At 41.8% G+C, this 19,043-nt stretch overlaps 1 protein-coding gene across 6 annotated transcripts in view; it reads right to left on the bottom strand.

The window, feature by feature from the left end:
- The window catches only part of LOC137326582 (kelch domain-containing protein 1), a 52,252-nt gene extending 33,489 nt beyond the window's left edge, over window positions 1–18,763 (bottom strand). For 4 of the 6 annotated variants that reach the window (XM_067991832.1, XM_067991831.1, XM_067991833.1 and 1 more), the window contains exons 1-2: window positions 18,608–18,763; window positions 4,775–4,845 (exon numbers count right to left, since the gene is read on the bottom strand). In XM_067991832.1, coding sequence (XP_067847933.1) covers window positions 4,775–4,845; window positions 18,608–18,703 — 167 coding nt within the window. In that variant the 5' untranslated portion in view covers window positions 18,704–18,763. Of the gene's footprint in view, window positions 1–4,774; window positions 4,846–14,300; window positions 14,407–14,529; window positions 14,604–18,607 lie in introns of those variants that run through there. The other 2 variants (XM_067991835.1, XM_067991837.1) reach the window with 2 other exon arrangements.
- Window positions 18,764–19,043: the final 280 nt, after the last annotated feature.

Below are 19,043 nucleotides of genomic sequence, written 5' to 3' on the forward strand. Positions count from 1 at the left end.
TGCAGGGAAATTACAGAGATGTGCAAGAGCCATAGAGTACTGATAATGGGGGACTTCAACTATCTTAATATAGACTGGGATAGTAATAGGGGCAAAAAGAGGGAGGAATTTTTGAAGTGTGTTCAGGAGAACTTTCTTGACCAGTACATTTCCAGCCCAACCAGGAAGGAGGCATTGTTGGATCTAGTTCTGGGGAATGAGGTGGGCCAAGTGTCAGTGGGAGAACATTTAGGGAACAGCAATCTTAGTATCATAAGGTTTAGATTAGCTATGGAAAAGGACAAGGACCACTCTAAAGTAAAAATACTCAATTGGAGGAGGGCCAATTTCAGTGAGATGAGAACAGATCTGTCCCGGGTAAATTGGAATCAAAGATTAGCAGGCAAAACTGTAATTGAACAATGGGATTTTTTAAAGAGGAGATTGTACGGGTACAGTCTTGGTACATTCCCACGAGGGAAAAAGTTAGGGCAACTAAAACCAGAGCTCCCCGGATGACAAAAAGAGATAGAGGGTAAGATGAAGCAAAAAAATGGGTCGTATGACAGATGTCAGGTTGATAATACAAGTGAAAACAAGGCTCAATATAGAAAGTTCAGAGGTGAAGCAAAAAAGGAAATAAGAGGGGCAAGAGAGTATGAGATTAGAATGGCAGCTAACATAAAAGGGAATCCAAAAGTCTTCTATAGGCATATAAACAGTAAACGGATAGTAAGGAGGGGTGGGAACGATTAGGGACCAAAAAGGAGATCTACACTTGGAGGCAGAGGGCATGGCTGAAGTAATAAATGAGTACTTTGCATCTGTCTTTACCAAGGAAGAAGATGCTGCCAAAGTCACAGTAAGAAGAGGTAGTGGAGATACTGGATGAGCTAAAAATTGATAAAGAGGAGCTACTTGAAAGGCTAGCTTACTTAAAGTAGATAAGTCACCCGGTCCAGATGGGATGCATCAGAGGTTGCTGAGGGAAGGGTGAAAAGTTGCAGAGGTACTGGCCATAATCTTCCAATCATCTTTAGATATGGGGGAGGTACAAGAGAACTGCAAATGTTACACCCTTGTTCAAAAAAGGGTGCAAGGATAAACCCAGCAACTACAGGCCAATCAGTTTAACCTTGGTAGTGGGGAAACTTTTAGAAACAATAATCCGAGACAAAATTAAGAGTCACTTGGACAAGTGTGATTAATTAAGGAAAGCCAGCACGGATTTGTTATAGGCAAATAGTGTTTAACTAACTTGATTTGAGTTTTTTTGATGAGGTAACAGACAGCATCGATGAGGTCAATGTGGTTGAGGTGGTGTATATGAACTTCCAAAAAGCGTTTAATAAAGTGCCACATAACAGGCATGTCATCAAAGTTGAATAAAAGGGGTAGAAGCAGCATGGATACGAAATTGGCTAAATAACAGGAAACAGAAAGTAGTGGTGAACGGTTGTTTATCAGACTGGAGGGAGGTATGCAGTGGTGTTTCCCAGCGGTCGGTACTAGGACCATCGTTTTTCTTGATATATATTAATGACTTGGACTTGAGTGTACAGGGCACAATTTCAAAATTTGCAGATGACATAAAACTTGGAAGGGTAATGAATAGTGAGGAGGATAGTGATAGACTTCAAGAGGACATAGACAAGCTGGTGGAATGCACGAACACATGACATGAAATTTAACACAGAAAAGCATGAAGTGATACATTTTGGTAGGAAGAATGAGGAAAGGCAATATAAACTAAAAGGATACAATTCTAAAAGGAGTGCAGGAACAGAGATCTAGGGTTATATGTGCACAAATTGTTGAAGGTGGCAGGGCAGGTTGAGAAAGCGGATAAATAAGCATACGGGATCCTGGGTTTTATAAATAGAGGCACAGAGTACAAAAACAAGGAGGTTATGAAGAACCTTTATAAAATACTGGTTCTGCCGCAACTGGAGTATTGTGTCCAGTTCTGGGCACCGCACTTTAGGAAGAATGCAAAGGCCTTAGAGAGGGTGCAGAAGAGATTTACTAGAATGATTCCAGGGATGAGAGACTTCAGTTACATGGATAGACTGGAGAAGCTGGGATTGTTCTCCTTGTAACAGAGAAGGTTGAGAGAAGATTTGAGAGAGGTATTCAAAATTATGAAGAGTCTAGACTGAGTAGATAGAGAGAAACTGTTCCCATTAGCAGAAGGGTCAAGAACCAGAGAACATAGATTTAAGGTGATTAGCAAAAGAACCAAAGGCAACATGAGGAAAAACTTTTTTTTAAAAAAAACACAGCGAGTGGTTATGATCTGGAATGCACAGCCTGAGCGGGTGGTGGAGGCAGATACAATCGTGGCTTTCAAAAAGGGAACTGGATAAGTACTTGAAGGGAAAAAATTTGCAGGGCTACAGGGATTGGGCAGGGGAGTGAATTGCTCTTGGAGAGCCGGCACGGACTCGATGGGCCGAATGGCCTTCTTCCGTACTGTAACCATTCTATGGTTCTAAATCACTAAAGAAGCAAATTATTTTTATAGGCGGTATCCCCCATTTCGTTTCTTCATTGATCTTCCTGACACCTGCATCTGAAAGTGTGAGTGCCCACAGTCCACTTCCAAGTGTCAGCCTTGGCTCAGTAGTACCACTCTGGCTCAGAGTCAGAAGGTCATGGGTTCAAGTCCCACTTCAGAGAATTCAGCACATATTGTAGGCTGACATTTCAGTTCAGCACTGAGGGAAGGCAGTCTGCCTGTCCTCTCAGGTGGACATAAAAGATCCTTTGGCACTTTTTGAAGAAAAGCAGGGGAGTTTTCCAGATATCCTGGCCAACATTTATTCCTTAACCAACAGATTATGTGGTCATTTATCTCATTGCTGTTTGTTGTACCTTGCTGTGCACAGAAGTCAGAAATGGGGATGTTCGCTAATGATTGCACAGTGTTCAATTCCATTTGCAACCCCTCAGATAATGAAGCAGTCCGTCCCCGCATGCAGCAAGACCTAGACAACATCCAGGCTTGGGCTGATAAGTGGCAAGTAACTTTCACGCCAAACAAGTGCCAGGCAATGACCACCTCCCCATGACATTTAACGGCATTACCATCGCCGAATCCCCCACCATCAACATCCTGGGGGTCACCACTGACCAGAAACTTAACTGGACCAGCCACATAAATACTGTGGCTACAAGAGCAGGTCAGAGGCTGGGAATTCTGCGGCGAGTGACTCACCTCCCGATTCCCCAAAGCCTTTCCACCATCTACGAGGTGCAAGGCACAAGTCAGGAGTGTGATGGAATACTCTCCACTTGCCTGGATGAGTGCAGCTCCAACAACACTCAAGAAGCTCGACACTATCCAGGACAAAGCAGCCCGCTTGATTGGCACCCCATCCACCACCGGCGCACAGTGGCTGCAGTATGTAGCATCCACAGGATGCACTGCAGCAATTCGCCAAGGCTTCTCCAACAGCACCTCCCAAACCCACAACCTCTACCATCTAGAAGGACAAGGGCAGCAGGTACATGGGAACACCACCACCTGCACACTTCCCTCCAAGTCACACACCAACCCGACTTGGAAATATATCGCCGTTCCTTCATCGTCACTGGGTCAAAATCCTGGAACTCCCTACCTAACAGCACTGTGGGAGAACCTTCACCACACGGACTGCAGTGGTTCAAGAAGGCGGCTCACCACCACCTTCTCAAGGGCAATAAATGCTGGCCCTGCCAGCGATGCCCACATCCCATGAACGAATAATAAAAAAATTTTAAAAATCAGCTGCCACATTTCACTACATTACAACGCAACTACCCTTCAAACAATACTTCAGTGGGTGTAAAGCACTTTCAGATGTCCCAAGGTTGTAAAAGGTGCTATTTAAATGCAAATTTGTTCTTTCTTTCTCGCTGCCAATGCCACTGTAGCCGATTGCCATTAAGTGTCAGGAGACACTCAAGCATCACCCTTCTCTTGAATTCCCTTTCCCCCCCTACACGAAAAGTGTTGTAGTCTCTTTTTGGCACCGAGAACAGAATAGGATTCCAACCTGTATCCAATCCTACTCCATGACATTAACTGTCACTCTTGGTACCATGTAGGCAGAAAAATTAGGTTAAAAACAGTTTCTGTCACAGATCTCAAAAGACTAGAAGGTCAAACTATTCAACTTAATGCCCATTCTCTCTGCTGCAAAAGCAAGTGTGCCTCGCCAAAGGGATAATGTTTACAAGGTGCTTTGACATGGACTTCAGACATTGCAGCTGTAATTATGTAGGCTGACATGTCCACTCATAACTATCTGTTCAGGTGTTGGTCATTGGAGGGTCGACAGTGGGAAAATATCCCTGGGGGGGGGTTACAGCTTCAGCAAGAACTGTAGCATGTAACAGGGAGAAAAAGACTTCAAAATCATGTAAATAACAGGAAATAAAAGTAGTAAAGTTTTGATGCGGGGGGCGGAAAAAGAGAAAAGAGAACAAATGTGCAAATATAGGGACCTTCAGTGTAGTGTAAATAACTGGAAGTGATAGGTTTTGGGGAGGGAACAACAGGTTACCTGGATCTTAAAGCAAGTTTTGGAAGAGATATTAATATCTCTAAGACCTGCATTTATCTGTAAGATACGTAATGTTTTTATTCCAGTCATGTGACATATTGCTTTAGTAAATTTGCTATATTAAGCAACGGGCAAACTTCTGTTGCATTTAGACCACAGTAGGACAGTGGTAAACACCAGAAACTGAACTCCATCCATGCAATAAAAAATAAACGGTTACACTTTTGTCACCAGAGAAAATGACTTACCATACACCGCTTTCTATTTCATAAACCCAGATTTCGTCGTTCGGTAAGTAAACTTCGTTATTTTCATATGTCTGAAATAGAAAAAACAATGCCTTACTCCTTCCTGCAATCTTACTAATATCCTGCAATCTTACTATTAATCCAACATTTGGAAATTAATGTTACAAAATTTGCTTTTTTAAAAAAAAAGATCACTCAGTAGGGGCAAAGGATGAAAAAGTATTTTCAATGTAAAGGATTCCCATCAGAATAAGTAACGAAAATTTTAAACATCTATCCCAGAAAAAAAAGATTCTGATCAATGCTGGATCTGATGCAACCTCGTGGAACCTGTGATGTCAATTCTTCACACAGAAAGAGGCCCACTCAGAGTGATTCATTACTTTTCCAATAGGTTCATTGCTCTGCCGAGTGCCATTCCACAGATACCAGCAAGTAGCTGCTTAAGAAATCTTGTAGATTGGTAGCGAGGTCGTCTCAATGCCAGTGCAAGGTGCCTGTGCCAGGAAAATTAATGTTGAGAAAGTGAGAACCTGTATCAAATTGATACTTTTTTTTTTGCAATGCGCATGGCTACTGAAATGAACCTAGCCCCATCAATCTACCAGTTTTCGTACGCTTGCTGAAAGGGGGAGTGGCTCCCCACGAGGGTGTCAAGGGCACACTAGTTAGGTTTCTATAGGGGAGTAGGAGAACAAGAAATTAAATCATTTTTTCCCACATTATTAGATAGGGTGGTGGGGAGCATACATTTAATATACGGTTTTCTCACTGATACTTGTCTTCAGTACAGCTGTTTTAGAATAATATTCCTGATCTTTCTAAAAACCTTAAAAATTTAACTGTTAATAGTAACATTGACCAAACAGTCAAATTGGTGCGGTAGTAACTAGATATTTTTATTTTTAGACCGTCTAGAATATTCCATCAAAATTAATAAAAACAAGATATTTGTATCTGTCTTCACAGTAGAAGGCACAAAAAGCATACCAGAAATAGTGGGGAACCAAGGGGCTAAGGAAAGTAAGGAACTTAAAGTAATTATCAGTAGAGAAAAAAGTACTTGAGAAACTAATGGGACTAAAAGCCGACAAATCCCCTGGGCCTGATGGCCTACATCCGGGGGTTCTAAAAAGGTGGCTGCAGAGATACTGAATGCATTGGTTATGATCTTCCCGAATTCCCTAGATTCTAGAATACCTTCCAATCTACTGGGACCAATCACGCTATTCAAGAAAGGAGGGAGAGAGAAGACAGGTAATTATAGGCTGGTTAGCCTGACATCAGTGGTTGGGAAAATGCTGGAACCCATTAGTAAGGAAGTGGTAACTGGGCACTTAGAGCATCATAATATGATTAGGCAGAGTCAACATGGTTTTATGAAAAAGGGAAATCGTGTTTGATAAATCTATTAGAGTTCTTTGAGGATGTAACTAGCAGGGTAGATAAAGGGGAACCAGTGGATGTAGTGTATTTGGATTTTCAAAAGGCACAATGATAAGGTGCCACATAAACGGTTGTTACACAAGATAAGGGCTCATGGGGTTGGGGGTAACATAGTAGCATGGAAAGAGGATTGGTTAACAGATAGAAAACAGAGAGTAGGGATAAACGGGTCAATTTCAGGTTGGCAGGCTGTAACTAGTGGGGTGTCGCAAAGCTTGGGCCTCAGCTATTTACAATCTATTTTGATGACTTGGATGAAGGGACCAAGAGTAATGTATCCAAGTTTGCTGATGATACAAAGCTAGGTGTAAAGAAAGCTGTGACAAGGACACAGAATCTGCAAAGGGATATGCACAGGTCAAGTGAGTGTGCAAGAAGGTGGCAGATGAAGGATAATGTGGGGAAATGTGAGGTTATTCACTTTAGTAGGAAGAATAGAAAAACAGAATATTTTTTAAATGGTGAGAGACTATTAAATGTTGGTGTTCAGAGGGATTTACGTGTCCTCATACAAGAAACACAAAAAGTTAGTATGCAGGTACAGCAAGCAATTAGGAAATCAAATGGCATGTTGGCCTTTATTGCAATGGGGTTGGAGTACAAGAGTAATTGCCTTCCTACAATTGTGCAGGGCTTTGGTGAGACCTCACCTAGAGTACTGTGTACAGTTTTGGTCTCCTTATCTAAGGAAGGATATACTTGCTTTAGAGGCGATGCAACAAAGGTTTACTAGATTAATTCCTGGGATGTGAGGGTTGTCTTATGAGGAGCTGTTGAATAAAACAGACCTATACTCTGCAGTTTAGAAGAATGAGGGGTGATCTCATTAAAACATAAGATTCTGAGTGGGCTTGACAGGGTAGATGCTGAGAGGTTGTTTCCCCTGGCTGGAGAGTCTAGAACTAGAGGGCACAGTCGCAGGAAAAGGGGTCGGCCATTTAAGACGGAGATGAGGAGGAATTTCTTCACGCAGAGGGTTGTGAATCTTTGGGGCCTGTGGATGCTGAGTCATTGAATATATTCAAGGCCGAGATAGATAAGATTTTTGGACTCTAGGGGAAATCAAGGGATTTGGGGATCAGGCAGGAAAGTGAAGTTGAGGTCGAAGATCAGCCATGATCTGATTGAATGGCTGAGCAGGCTAGAGGGGCCGTATGGCCTACTCCTGCTCCTACTTCTTATGTTCAATACAACACAAAGATTTCAGTGTAACTGCTACAATGTGCTTGCATAGTTAACTGAACACTACTAGGTGGCCCCCTGATCAGGCAGCCATCTAGTGTTCAGTTAACAATGTACAAGTACCATACATATCATTTCCCCCCTCAGAAATACTTGGTGAAAGTAATCATCTCTAAGAATGAGCCTGGTTAACAGTTAAAAAACATTTTTTAAAAATTGAACAACTACATCTTACAATATAGCGATAAAAAAACCATAGCACTCTCCCAGTAGTATGCAGGAATGATGGGTTATGCCAACCACCAGAACTATAATGAAAACCATTACACTCATAACTATCTACTATTCCAAATGACCGTTGTGAATATCTTCGAGTAGGATTGACAATGGGTCCAGAGACTAATAGCAGGAGCAGTAGATGGTAACTTCTCAGTTTCAGTTTCAACATTGTCAGGGTTCACAACTTTCTTCAGAGGCTGTTGTGGAGAGTTCCCAATGGAGTCAGGAGCACAAATAACATCCTAGGAGGTGGTTAGATCGTTACACATGGGAACAGTGGTAACAGCTACTTCCTTAGTATTAATGGTCAGTTCCTGAACCTGCTTCACTAACTGTTGAATTTTGTGGTATGAGCGTGTTCAGGATTTTTCTCACTCTTCAGAATATTTCCTGTGCTTTTTGTATTTCAGAATCATCAGTAACTCTTTCTCGTTCATTTTGCGACTGCCTTCCAAAATCTGCTTTGGATGGTGTGACATCTGGTTCCCTGGACAGTATTCATGGGAGGCTCAAAGGTCTGGTCATAAGGCCTATTTATCTACATGCTGCCCCTCAGCGACATCATCCAAAAACATGTCAAGTTCCATATGTATGCTGACAACACCCAGCTCTATCTCACCACCACCTCTCTCGACCCCTCCACTGTCTGATTTGTCACGCTACTTGTCAGACATTCAGTACTGGATGAACAGAAATTTCCTCTAACTAAATATTGGGAAGACCGAAGCCATTATCTTCGGTCCCTACCACAAACTCTATTCCTCTCCCCGGCCACCGAGGTTGAACGAGATCCTTCACAACCTTGGCGTTCTATTTGCCTGAGATGAGCTTCCGACCACATATCCACTCCATCACCATGACCGCCTACTTCCACCTCCGTAACATCGCCAGTCTCCACCCCGCCTCAGCTCATCTGCTACTGAAACCCTCATCCATGGCTTTGTTACCTCTAAACTTGACTATTCCAACACTCTCCTGGCTGCTTCCCATCTTCTACCCTCCATAAACTTGAGCTCATCCAAACCTCTGCTGCCCGTATCCTAACTCGCACCAAATCCCGTTCTCCCATCACCCCTGTGCTTGCTGACCTACATTGGCTCCCGGAACCCCTTGATTTTAAAATTCTCATCCTTGGTTTCAAATCCCTCCATAGCTTCGCCCCTCCCTATCTCTGTACCCTTCTCTAGCCCTACAACCTATGCTCCTCCAATTCTGGTCTCTTGCACATCCCCGATTTTAAGCACTCCACCATTCGCAGCTATGCCTTCAGTTGCCTAGACCCCAGGCTCTGGAATTCCCTCCCTAAATCTCTCTGTCTCTCTCTCCTCCTTTAAGACACTCAATAAAACTTACCTCTTTGACCAAGCTTTTGGTCACCTGTCTTAATATCTCCTTATGTGGCTCGGTGTCAAATTTAGTTTGATAATGCTCTTGTGAAGTGCCTTGGGACGTTTTACTACATTAAAGGCGCTATATAAATGCAAGTTATTATTGTTGGTGGGTCTCGTTAATCTGGTCAATAACATTGCTAATTGCTGACAAACTGTCTGATTTCTGGATACTGGCTGGTATGAACTGGAAACCAAGGAAATATTCCCGATCATATTGCTTCTTGCCTTCTGGATTGAGCAATTTCCACTGTTCTTCTTTGAAGCCACACACACACACACACAACAGTTATCAGGGTTTTCTTTGATACTGATCTCGGTACTTTCACTTTCAGAAACGGTCTCTGAACCACTCTGTTCAGGTTTTACCAGAGACACAATCGAGCTTGCCCAGTCGTTGTGGCCGATTTTCTCAATTATGCTCTCACGTTTCATGCAATCTAGTTCCTCAGATATCCTTTCCTTTAGAGCATAGGATACCCCTCTGGGCTTAAAAATGTTTTGGCTTCGCACCCACCTTCATGTTAAGGTGTACCTGGATACTCTTTGCTGGATCTCTTCATCCACCTTACCTTATGGTAGTTTCTTCCCCAGGTTCCTCATCAGAATTGACATGGAGGATACTGTATTTTTGTCTTTTCTTCTGTGGATTTCTCACAGGGCTATATGACATGACTTGGAGCTTTCTTTTCTTCTCCCTGCCTCCAATTCTAGTAGCACCTACTGGCTTCCAGCAACACTTAGCTAAATGGCATGATTCCGTGCACTCGTGACATTTAACCTCCTTATAAAAAAGATCAGTTTGGATAATGATTTATTTTACCACACCTGCAACTAGGTTGAGCAACTCTATTCACTCTGGAGCTTGTACCCTGTGGCATGTAACTCACTAACATGGCTGATAGCAGTCTCCATCCCAAGTGCTACTTTTGAGAACTCTAGCAAATGTGAGTCTGTCTTCTACCAACTGCTTCTGCTGTATCGACCTTTCATTCAAACCCAGCAAAAGCATGTGTATTAGACAGTTTTCTCAGTTCTGCCACAAACTGAGAAACATTTTCATCATCCCTCTGCCTCCTCGGATTCAACTTAAACTGTTTCACAATAACAAGTGGCTTCAGGCTCAAATGTTTTTTGACCACTTGGACTAACCCCTCATACGTTGTTTCCAGGTGTCAGCCGTGGCTCAGTAGTAGCACTCTCGCCTCTGAGTCAGAAGGTTGGGGGTTCAAGTCCCACTCCAGAGACTGGAGTACAAAATATAGGCTGCCATTCCAGCACAGAATTGAGGGAGTACTGCACTGTCGGATCAATCTTTCGGATGAGACATTAAACTAAGGCCCTTTCTTCCCTCTCAGGTGGGCATAAAAGATCCCATAGCACTATTCAGAAGAGATGGGGTGTCCCGGCCAATATTTATCTCCCAAGCAATATCGCTAGAAAAACAGATTATTGTGGGACCTTGCTGTGCACAAATTGGTTACCGCGCTTCCTACATTACAGCAGTGACACTTCATAGTTCTTAATTGGCTGTAAAGCACTTTGAGACATCCCTGGGTGATGAAAGACGCTATACAAATGCAAGTCTTTTTCTTTCTTTCTTTAGGCTGGACAGGAGCAATCAGATTCTTAATCAATGTATATATTGCAGGTCCACAGATAGTTTTTTCAGCATTTATTGCAAGTTCATTTGCCTCAAAATAAAAATTGAGTCTCTACAGCTCGACCCCATTCAATACTCTCCAATTTTTCCAACTAATGCCAGTATAGAGATTTGCCAATTCTAGTTGGACACATTCTTGGAGGTTTCATCAGAGGAACTCATGTCCAAACTGCTTTTTACTCCTCTCTCCAATATTTTAATAATTGATAAACAAAAGTGTTCAAAGAAAATGACCATATGATTTTTCTCCTGGGTTGCTCACAGCAGTGTCCAGAAGATTAATCTTTAATTCCGGGAGGCACCAGGGCCTTCCTCGAGGGTTGGCAACCCTATCCCAACATGATTAAAAAAAAGTTGTGACAGGATAGACCACTAGCTAAGTAGCAAGAATGTCCAATATTCAATCTTTTTAACGCTATCCTTTATTCAGATACAACAGTGGCAGCAAGGATAAACGCTCAAATGGGTGCTTTAATAACTAGCTACTTTTATTTTCAGTTCCTCTAGAATAGTCAAAAAATACAAGAGTGTATTTGCTACAAAATGTTTACTCTCATGAGGGGACCATTTAGTTCATCATTGGCTGTAAAGCGCTTTGGAGATATCTTGAGGTTGTGAAAGGCAAGTTCTTCCTTTCTTCCTTCTAGTGCTCAGTTAACAATATGCAAGTACCATACCTATCAGCAATTGCTAAATTTGTATGAAACAAAACAGCTTTCATATTTACAATAGTTTACGATGTCACTGTAACAACTGCCCTTTCATGACATCACAAAGAGACTCAACTGCTTTAATTATTTCAACAGCCTAGAAAGTAACTTATTTTTAAATGCAGTGAAATCTATTTTCCTGGCATAAACAGAATGCCCAGTTGGGAGACAATGTTATCGAGTTTACCCTTCCACCAACATATTCGTGATTTACTGGTGACTCCAAGTTATAAAATCCTAGATGAATTTAGTTTAATGCCTCACTGTACATTTACTAATTGAAATCTTACTTTAATGGACTTTATAAGAGCTTTCATTTCACTTAAAACTTTTTTCTTTCAATCTCTCTTTTCATCACTCATCAACAGATCAACCTACTGCCAGGGCTCTTGTTCTACCAGTGGGATACCACATGCTGCAAGAGGTAGAAGCCTGCAGATGACCACGATCTGATCTCCCTCCTTTTTCAATTTGCCGAGCAGCATAGCTGAGAACAGGAACTTATATGGGCATGATTGCAGGCGGCAGACATTTAACAACCACGGTAGGGCTCCATCCAGCAACACACGCAGGTCACTGGTTTCATTTCCTCCAAGAGAAATTAGATCCATAAAAAAATAGCACGCCTCGGTAATATAGCTGCACGTGGCAATTTTGGCGACTTAATATGTGACACGGCAGGTCGCTTTGTTTACCCGGACAATCCCGATTTTTAGGTTACACCAGTCCGGCAACCTGCAAGAATGTTCCTATGACTCACACATGCTCTTCTGCTCATATCAGCACTGAATGAGGCCCAACTGGCGGGTTACTTTTAAGAAATATATATATTGAGCAGTCCCACACTTTCTTGAGACTTAAATGTTGCTTTATTGGGTGAGTAAAGTAACACCTACCACGTAGCCACCCCACACGTAAAGAAATCCGTCGTTAAATACTGCGTGGTGGTGGTTTTCTTGAATTCTCCGAGACCAGTATTGGGTTTCAGCCATTTTAACCCCGGGCTTCTTGTTCGCCAAGCTCCCTGTGTCGTCCGCTCTAGTTTTCCCCCCCACTCTCGACGCCGTCTGTCGCCGAACCTCCTCCACCCGGTCACACGTGAGCGCTCAATGCAGCGCTCGGCCAATCAATAGTCAGAAGTGATGCGGTTTGAGCGCCTTAGCCAATCAGGCGCCGGGAGCACGGGCCATCGCGAGCCGTCACTGCGGGCGGCAAACCTCTGCACGAGCCGCCGCGCAACGGTTAGAGTTTGAATCCTTGCGGCTGACGGCTGGTGCGTATCTGTCACTTTTATCATTCAATTTTTTGAAAACCCCTACGTTAATGGCTTTTGGGACGAAAAGTCTGGTCTGTACCGAGTTACCTGGTCTGAGCTGGGGTAGCAAGAGGGACAATTGTCCTGAATATCTCGGGGGAAGCAACCAGGCCTCCCGACATCACTATCCATCGCCTCTATTGGAAAATGTGGGATGGTTTGGAGTCGCAGAATGGGGCTTGGCTATGATGGTCTTTAATACGCAGCCTGTTCACACTCATAGGTGAACCTAGGCTGCCATTTGGGTGAGGTACCAAAGGGCCAATAGTACCCAAAGAACTAATTCCCAACATAAGTTAACACCTGTGGAGGAAATGAAATTGAACGGGGTAATTATTTTCAATTTTTCATAACGTTACTGTCAAGAAGCAATCTTGTGCCACATTCACTGACACCAGTTTTGTTGCCCTTCCATTTGGCATATATTGAAGTGATTACATGTTTACCAGTACATAAACTTGATTAGAAAGGTCTGCCTGCAACAAAAAGATTAATATGCCCAGGTTAAATTATTGTTTTGGATTATTTATTGCTAGAAACAATATGCAAAGGGTTAGAAACACAGGGTCACATATAGAGATGATTGAAACATACTCAGAGGAAACCAGACAGTTCATTTGTGCAGGTTTCTTGGGCTATACAAATATAAACTGTTAAAGACTAGTTCCTGGTAAACAATAGAAAGTTTAAGGTGTTACCCGTTTAAATGGTCAGAGCTATGGCATTCAAGCGTGAGCACCTTATACCATTGTCAAAAGAATGGCTAACCATCTACTATTGATAGAGAATTACATGCTTTTGTAGGCCAACTGTATCTCAACTTCAAAAGGATTTAAAATTGTATTTCTGATGGGGAGGTTTAACTGAGAAGTCAGCTTTCCAGTTGGGGAGTCAGGTGCTAACAATCTGCTCTAAGAGTTTTACAGCGAGCAGAGAAGCTGAGCTTGTTTTTTAATCCATAGTTATAAGATGAATCCATCATGTAAGAAGCAAACGTTTTCAAAATCTATGCCTGTCGAGAGAGATGGCCCAGGGAGTGGGGTCTTTAGTCATTTATGTACAGAGCGGTATAGTAAAGTTTAACATACTGTTTTGTTCTGTATACTGCTTTATTTAAATAAAGTCTGTTGAGTCTTGGTCCCATAAAGTATAGTCAGTCTGCTTATGAAGCGAATCTCTAGGCAACATGTGATGAATTCCAGTAAGCTAGAATAAAATTCAAGGACTCTCTCTCTGTTCAATCCCTGAGTCTTGCTATCTAAATATTGGGCAGGTAAATATACACTCCAAATCATAGGGGACGCATGGTCTACTTATGGGAGTGGTGGGTGACAGGGAACCTAAGTAGAGGAGCCTAAAAACCCAAGAATCTGACACTGCCATTGCAACATTCCATACTTCAATTCCTCACATACAGACCACCCTCCGATAGCCAATTCGCACCCTCCACCTTGTCCACTACATGATACTGGTAGAGAACTAATACGTGTAGAACTGTCCTGATCGCTCAATGTATAAATGCACTTTATGGTATGATACTCACCCAGACAGGCCAGGCAGATCCCAGGTTCAATCTTGGTATGTGCTCAGTTAGCTGATCTCAACCAAGATGACAATGGGTACATTACAGTTGGCTTCATGGCCCTGGACTAGGAAGGAAAAAAATGGCAATTATTTGCACTCCTGATCTCTATCTGATGACCCCAATTGGAAATGTTCAAATGAGGATTGGCTGGGATTACCCCATAATCAAATAGTCTCCCAACACTCACTGTCCAGCCTCATATGCAAAGAATGGCTATCCGTCATGATATTGGAAGGCTGTTAGGACCGATGGAACCATATTCTCCAGCGTGAACTACTGCTTTCAGAAGAGAAGAAAGTTCGAAAGAAGATTAAAAAGGGAAAATGTGTTTTTAATATATAATTTAGAATTTTACGGTAGGATAGCAGGGAATATTAAAGGAAATATCAAGCATTTCCATAAATGTATTCAAAACAAGGTGAAAAAGGAAATTGGGGCTACTGGAAGTTTTTATGCTATGGCAAGAAAGTGTCAGTGGAATTTTGGGAGGGAGGACTCGTCAAACACATTTACTGGAGTTATTTGAAAAAATCTTGGGCCTTGTTGACCAGAGAGATTCTGTGGATGCAACATATTTAGATTTCATAGAATCTTAGAGCATAGGAGGCCATTCGGCCCACTGTGCCCTCGACGGCTCTTTGAAAGAGCTATCCAATTAGTCCCACTCCCTTGCTCTTTCCCAATAGTCCTGCAAATTTTTCCTTTTCAAGCATATATCCAATGCCCTTTTGAAAGTTACTATTGAATCTGCTTTCACCACCCTTTCGAGCAGTGCATTCCAGATCAGAACAACTTGCTGCATTAAAAACAAATTCTCATCTCCCCCCTGGTTCAGCAAGACTTTCGTAACATGCTACACAAGTGATTAGAGCACATTGTAGCAAAGCATGGAATCGGAAGCAAGCTTTTGAGATAGATTGAAACTTGGCTAAATCAGCTGTATCTAAAATCTTGGGGAATATTACCCCTCCCCAAATTTTATTTTATGTATTTTCCAGCAATTTGGAATCTACAATGGATCAGCCAATCCATTGCTTCCCAATCCACCTCAGTAAGGAAATTGTGATTACATTAACTAGCATTTGAACAAAAATAGACATTTAAAATTCTAAAAGGAATGATAAAAATTGAACCAAGCTTTTAAATGTTGTCCAACATAAATCTAGATTTTTTAAAAAAATCAATAGTTCCCTAAAAATTGAACAGTTTTTTAAAAATATGTAAGTCTAACCATCTTTCCAATATTTTTGTACAATTCACACCCAGTCTAATTAAATATTGGGGGAAATAAATCAAAAATGAATTGTCCGAGTGTTTCTCACTGAAAGGAGCAGACAGATAGAGTTTGTAGGAGGTGGTGGGTAGGGGATCTCTCCTTCCTTGTCCTATCACCATGTACATGTTTGGTTCTCAGAGGAATGGTGTCAGGTGAAGATAGAGACATCTCCCTCCAGCTGGGAACTACTCGGGCAGCTTGGTGCAGCTTTTATCTTCCACTTTTAAAGAAGGAGCCAGTCTCAACTCATCCTCTCAGGACACTTGAGTAGTGGTCAATCAAATGGCATTGGGGACACTGGCAGCTCTGCCAGCCACATGCTCCAAGCCCCTTCTGCCACATCTCAAGACCATGGTTCCTGCACCACAAACACTTGGGGGTCCTGGGAGAATTCACAGCTACCCCAGCTTCTCTTTCCACATTTAACTTACCCAGTATTATCCTCCACTCTTGGTAGTTGCCAGAGCTGAAGTAAGAATTCTTAGGGCCTTGGGCAACAAGAACATAAGGGGGCCCTCTTGACCCCCAGACAACCTACTCCATTAAAACACAAACGTGTAGTAAAAATGTATGTAGAACGTTTATACACCGCATCAAAAATAAAGCAAATCATATCAGAATATACTACACTTAAATAAAACTGCTTAATTTGACCAGAGGCCTCATTTTTGGCTGTGGCACCTGAGCACATGCGTTAATCTGCCCGATAGCTGAAACAGGTTCCAAGCCTGCACAAATGCACGTGTTGAGATCCTAGAGCCACACCTTCTGGCAAAAGTTGCAAAATTATATACAAATTAATTTTTATATAATTTGCAACTTTCTCTTGGACCCTAAAAGCTGATAAATCCACATCAACCAAACAACGAACTAACTGTTAAACAGCAGCTCCTGCTTTACTTACAGCCGCTCCTGCAAAGGAATTCCAATCCCAATCCTAACTTTGATCTATCTTGCTGAGTGCAAGGGTCACAGAAAATGGCAATGCACGCACCCTACAAATGAACTGTGGTGGCTCATGGGGTGACGACCTCAAGTGTAGGATGGTTGAATTTGTCCCTGCTCATCTCATCTGCAAACACTGATTCTGAAAGACTTACTCTCTAGCATGCATGCCAACCATCCATCACAAGTAGTATTAGTAATATTGAAAAATAATATTTCATTAGGCTGATTTAACTATACAATGGGAACAATCTTTCCATTTATCAAATGAGCCCAGCATCTGCTGCTCTTCACCAGTCATGACTCCTTCTGACCCACAGATTGCAGAAACCAAGTGATAATGCTGCAAGCACACACACAGAACAAAAATTAAGCTGTGATAATTCATGGAGCATCTTAAGAACTTGAAATTTGAGTGCGAACAGCTGGCCATACCCTGTACTAATTTGGAAGTCTGAATGTGGCATAAGTGGATGAATTTGTCCCAAATGCTAATATCGACATAACTGGCAGGAAGTTGATATGCAGGACTCCTATTTTTCCTCAATCTCTCACTCTCTCTCTCCCTACTGTTGTTTCACTTTTCTTATCTATCTCTCCTGTAAGTCTCTCCAACACTTTGCTCCTATTACATGTAGCACTTTGCTCCTAACACACATAGAAGATCAGGCTGGGAGGCTAGAGGAGTCCAGAGTGGGAGCAAGCAAGCCAGATGAAGTTCAGAGTGCAAGGGAGCAGGGTTTTACCTCACCATATCCGATGCTGTTGTCAGATGTTGTTAGTCATAGGAAGCTGAATTACTTTATGTGATACTACCATGCAGCCAATATTTCAAATTACATAGATTTAAAAAGAATACTTCTGTTGCTGCAACTGGTTCAATACCACTCCATTCAGCAACACTTGACTTCATAGGTTAGTGACATACAATGTGGTTGGATAATAATACCAATCAGCAGTATAATTCCAGAACCGCTCATCCCTCAAGCTCCTTTATAATAAAGCATTCTCTACAGACTGTCAGTGCTCTCTACCCTATAGTATTCTCATCACAGGTGACATGGCAAATTTGATATGTTTTTCAAAACATGACAACCTTAATGGCTCACATTAAGTACAGATGGTGTACTACCCTCACTAAATTCTACTGATCTTTTATTTTTAGTTAAGTTAAAAATAATTACAAATTATACAATGCCTGTGGCCCAGGAGAGCCATAGCATATTTTACAATAATGTATCAAGGTCAATTGTTTCAATATCACGCTGCTGTTATCTCCTAATTTCTGAAAGACATAACAAACAAAGAATGCGAAGATGCTAAAATAATCGAAAACGTTCGGGGGAAAATCCCTGAAAAACAAACCAAAATAAATTAAAAACTTGTGACTTTCTTACTTTTAAATTCACCTATCTCATTTTTTCCTTTCTCGTGGTTTCTTGTTTAATGATTTCCTCTCTTTTCGACAACTTTATTTTTTCTTCGACAGTACATGTCCAAACGTCGCGTTTCTCTTCCCTCTTCTATACTTCATTAGATTGCGGTCAACATTAAGGGCAGAATCATGGTCTGCAGCTCTCCAACTGCTACGCCACGATGGTCCTCAAAATAAGGGTCCTTTTTACTTAAACCTTTTTTATTTAAAAATTGAGCCAGTGCACAAATTGGATACAATAATGTTGCTAGTGTCATACGATATTTAAATAACGCTTGAACCCAATGGAACGTAACACACGACTTCATTGCTCATGTACACACAATTTAAACACCGTTGTACACCTACAGCTAAATGAACGAAAAAGTAAACAAAAACCTAGCAAAAGAATGGAGTTTATTATCTTTCATTTCTCGCCTTGTACATATTATACTCGTTTCTAGTCCACAAAGGTCAAACATATAAAGATTTAATCAAATATTTAAATACCCAGGCAGAATGTATGGAGTGAGGGACTAAGGTTAGGTGCTCTGAGTAATATGGGGGATGGGGGCGGGGGGGGAAGAGTCCAGCTGGGCTATGCCCTCAATCCCATAACTAGAAACTTACCACGTAACCACCCCAAACATACAGATAGTTGCCATCGAGAACGGCGCAGTGACCGCTTCTCTCCTCTGCCACCCAATTAATTTCGGAGTCTGCCATTTCCGCCGTTTGTCCCTCAATTTTCCGGCTTGTGATTCTTGCTTTCCGACTCTGCTACATACGGGATATAGGCAATAGAAAACATTACGGAAAGCGAAACGTCTCAAAATACAACAACTGCAGACACTTCCAGTAACATAGTTCGTGCCTGTGTTTGTAGTTATGTTCATTTCGAGTGAATAGATGAATGAATGAACGAATACATTTCCTATTTTTATTTAAATAGCATTTGTTATGCTATTCTCCTACATACGTATATATAGCACTTTGATATATATTTTTAAAGTATGAACCTAGTCCCATTTTTCCTTTTAGTAACAGAAGACCCATTGGTCCATGG

Source organism: Heptranchias perlo, chromosome 10 (genome assembly GCF_035084215.1).
Source record: "Heptranchias perlo isolate sHepPer1 chromosome 10, sHepPer1.hap1, whole genome shotgun sequence".
In the NCBI taxonomy this organism is placed as follows: domain Eukaryota; kingdom Metazoa; phylum Chordata; class Chondrichthyes; order Hexanchiformes; family Hexanchidae; genus Heptranchias; species Heptranchias perlo.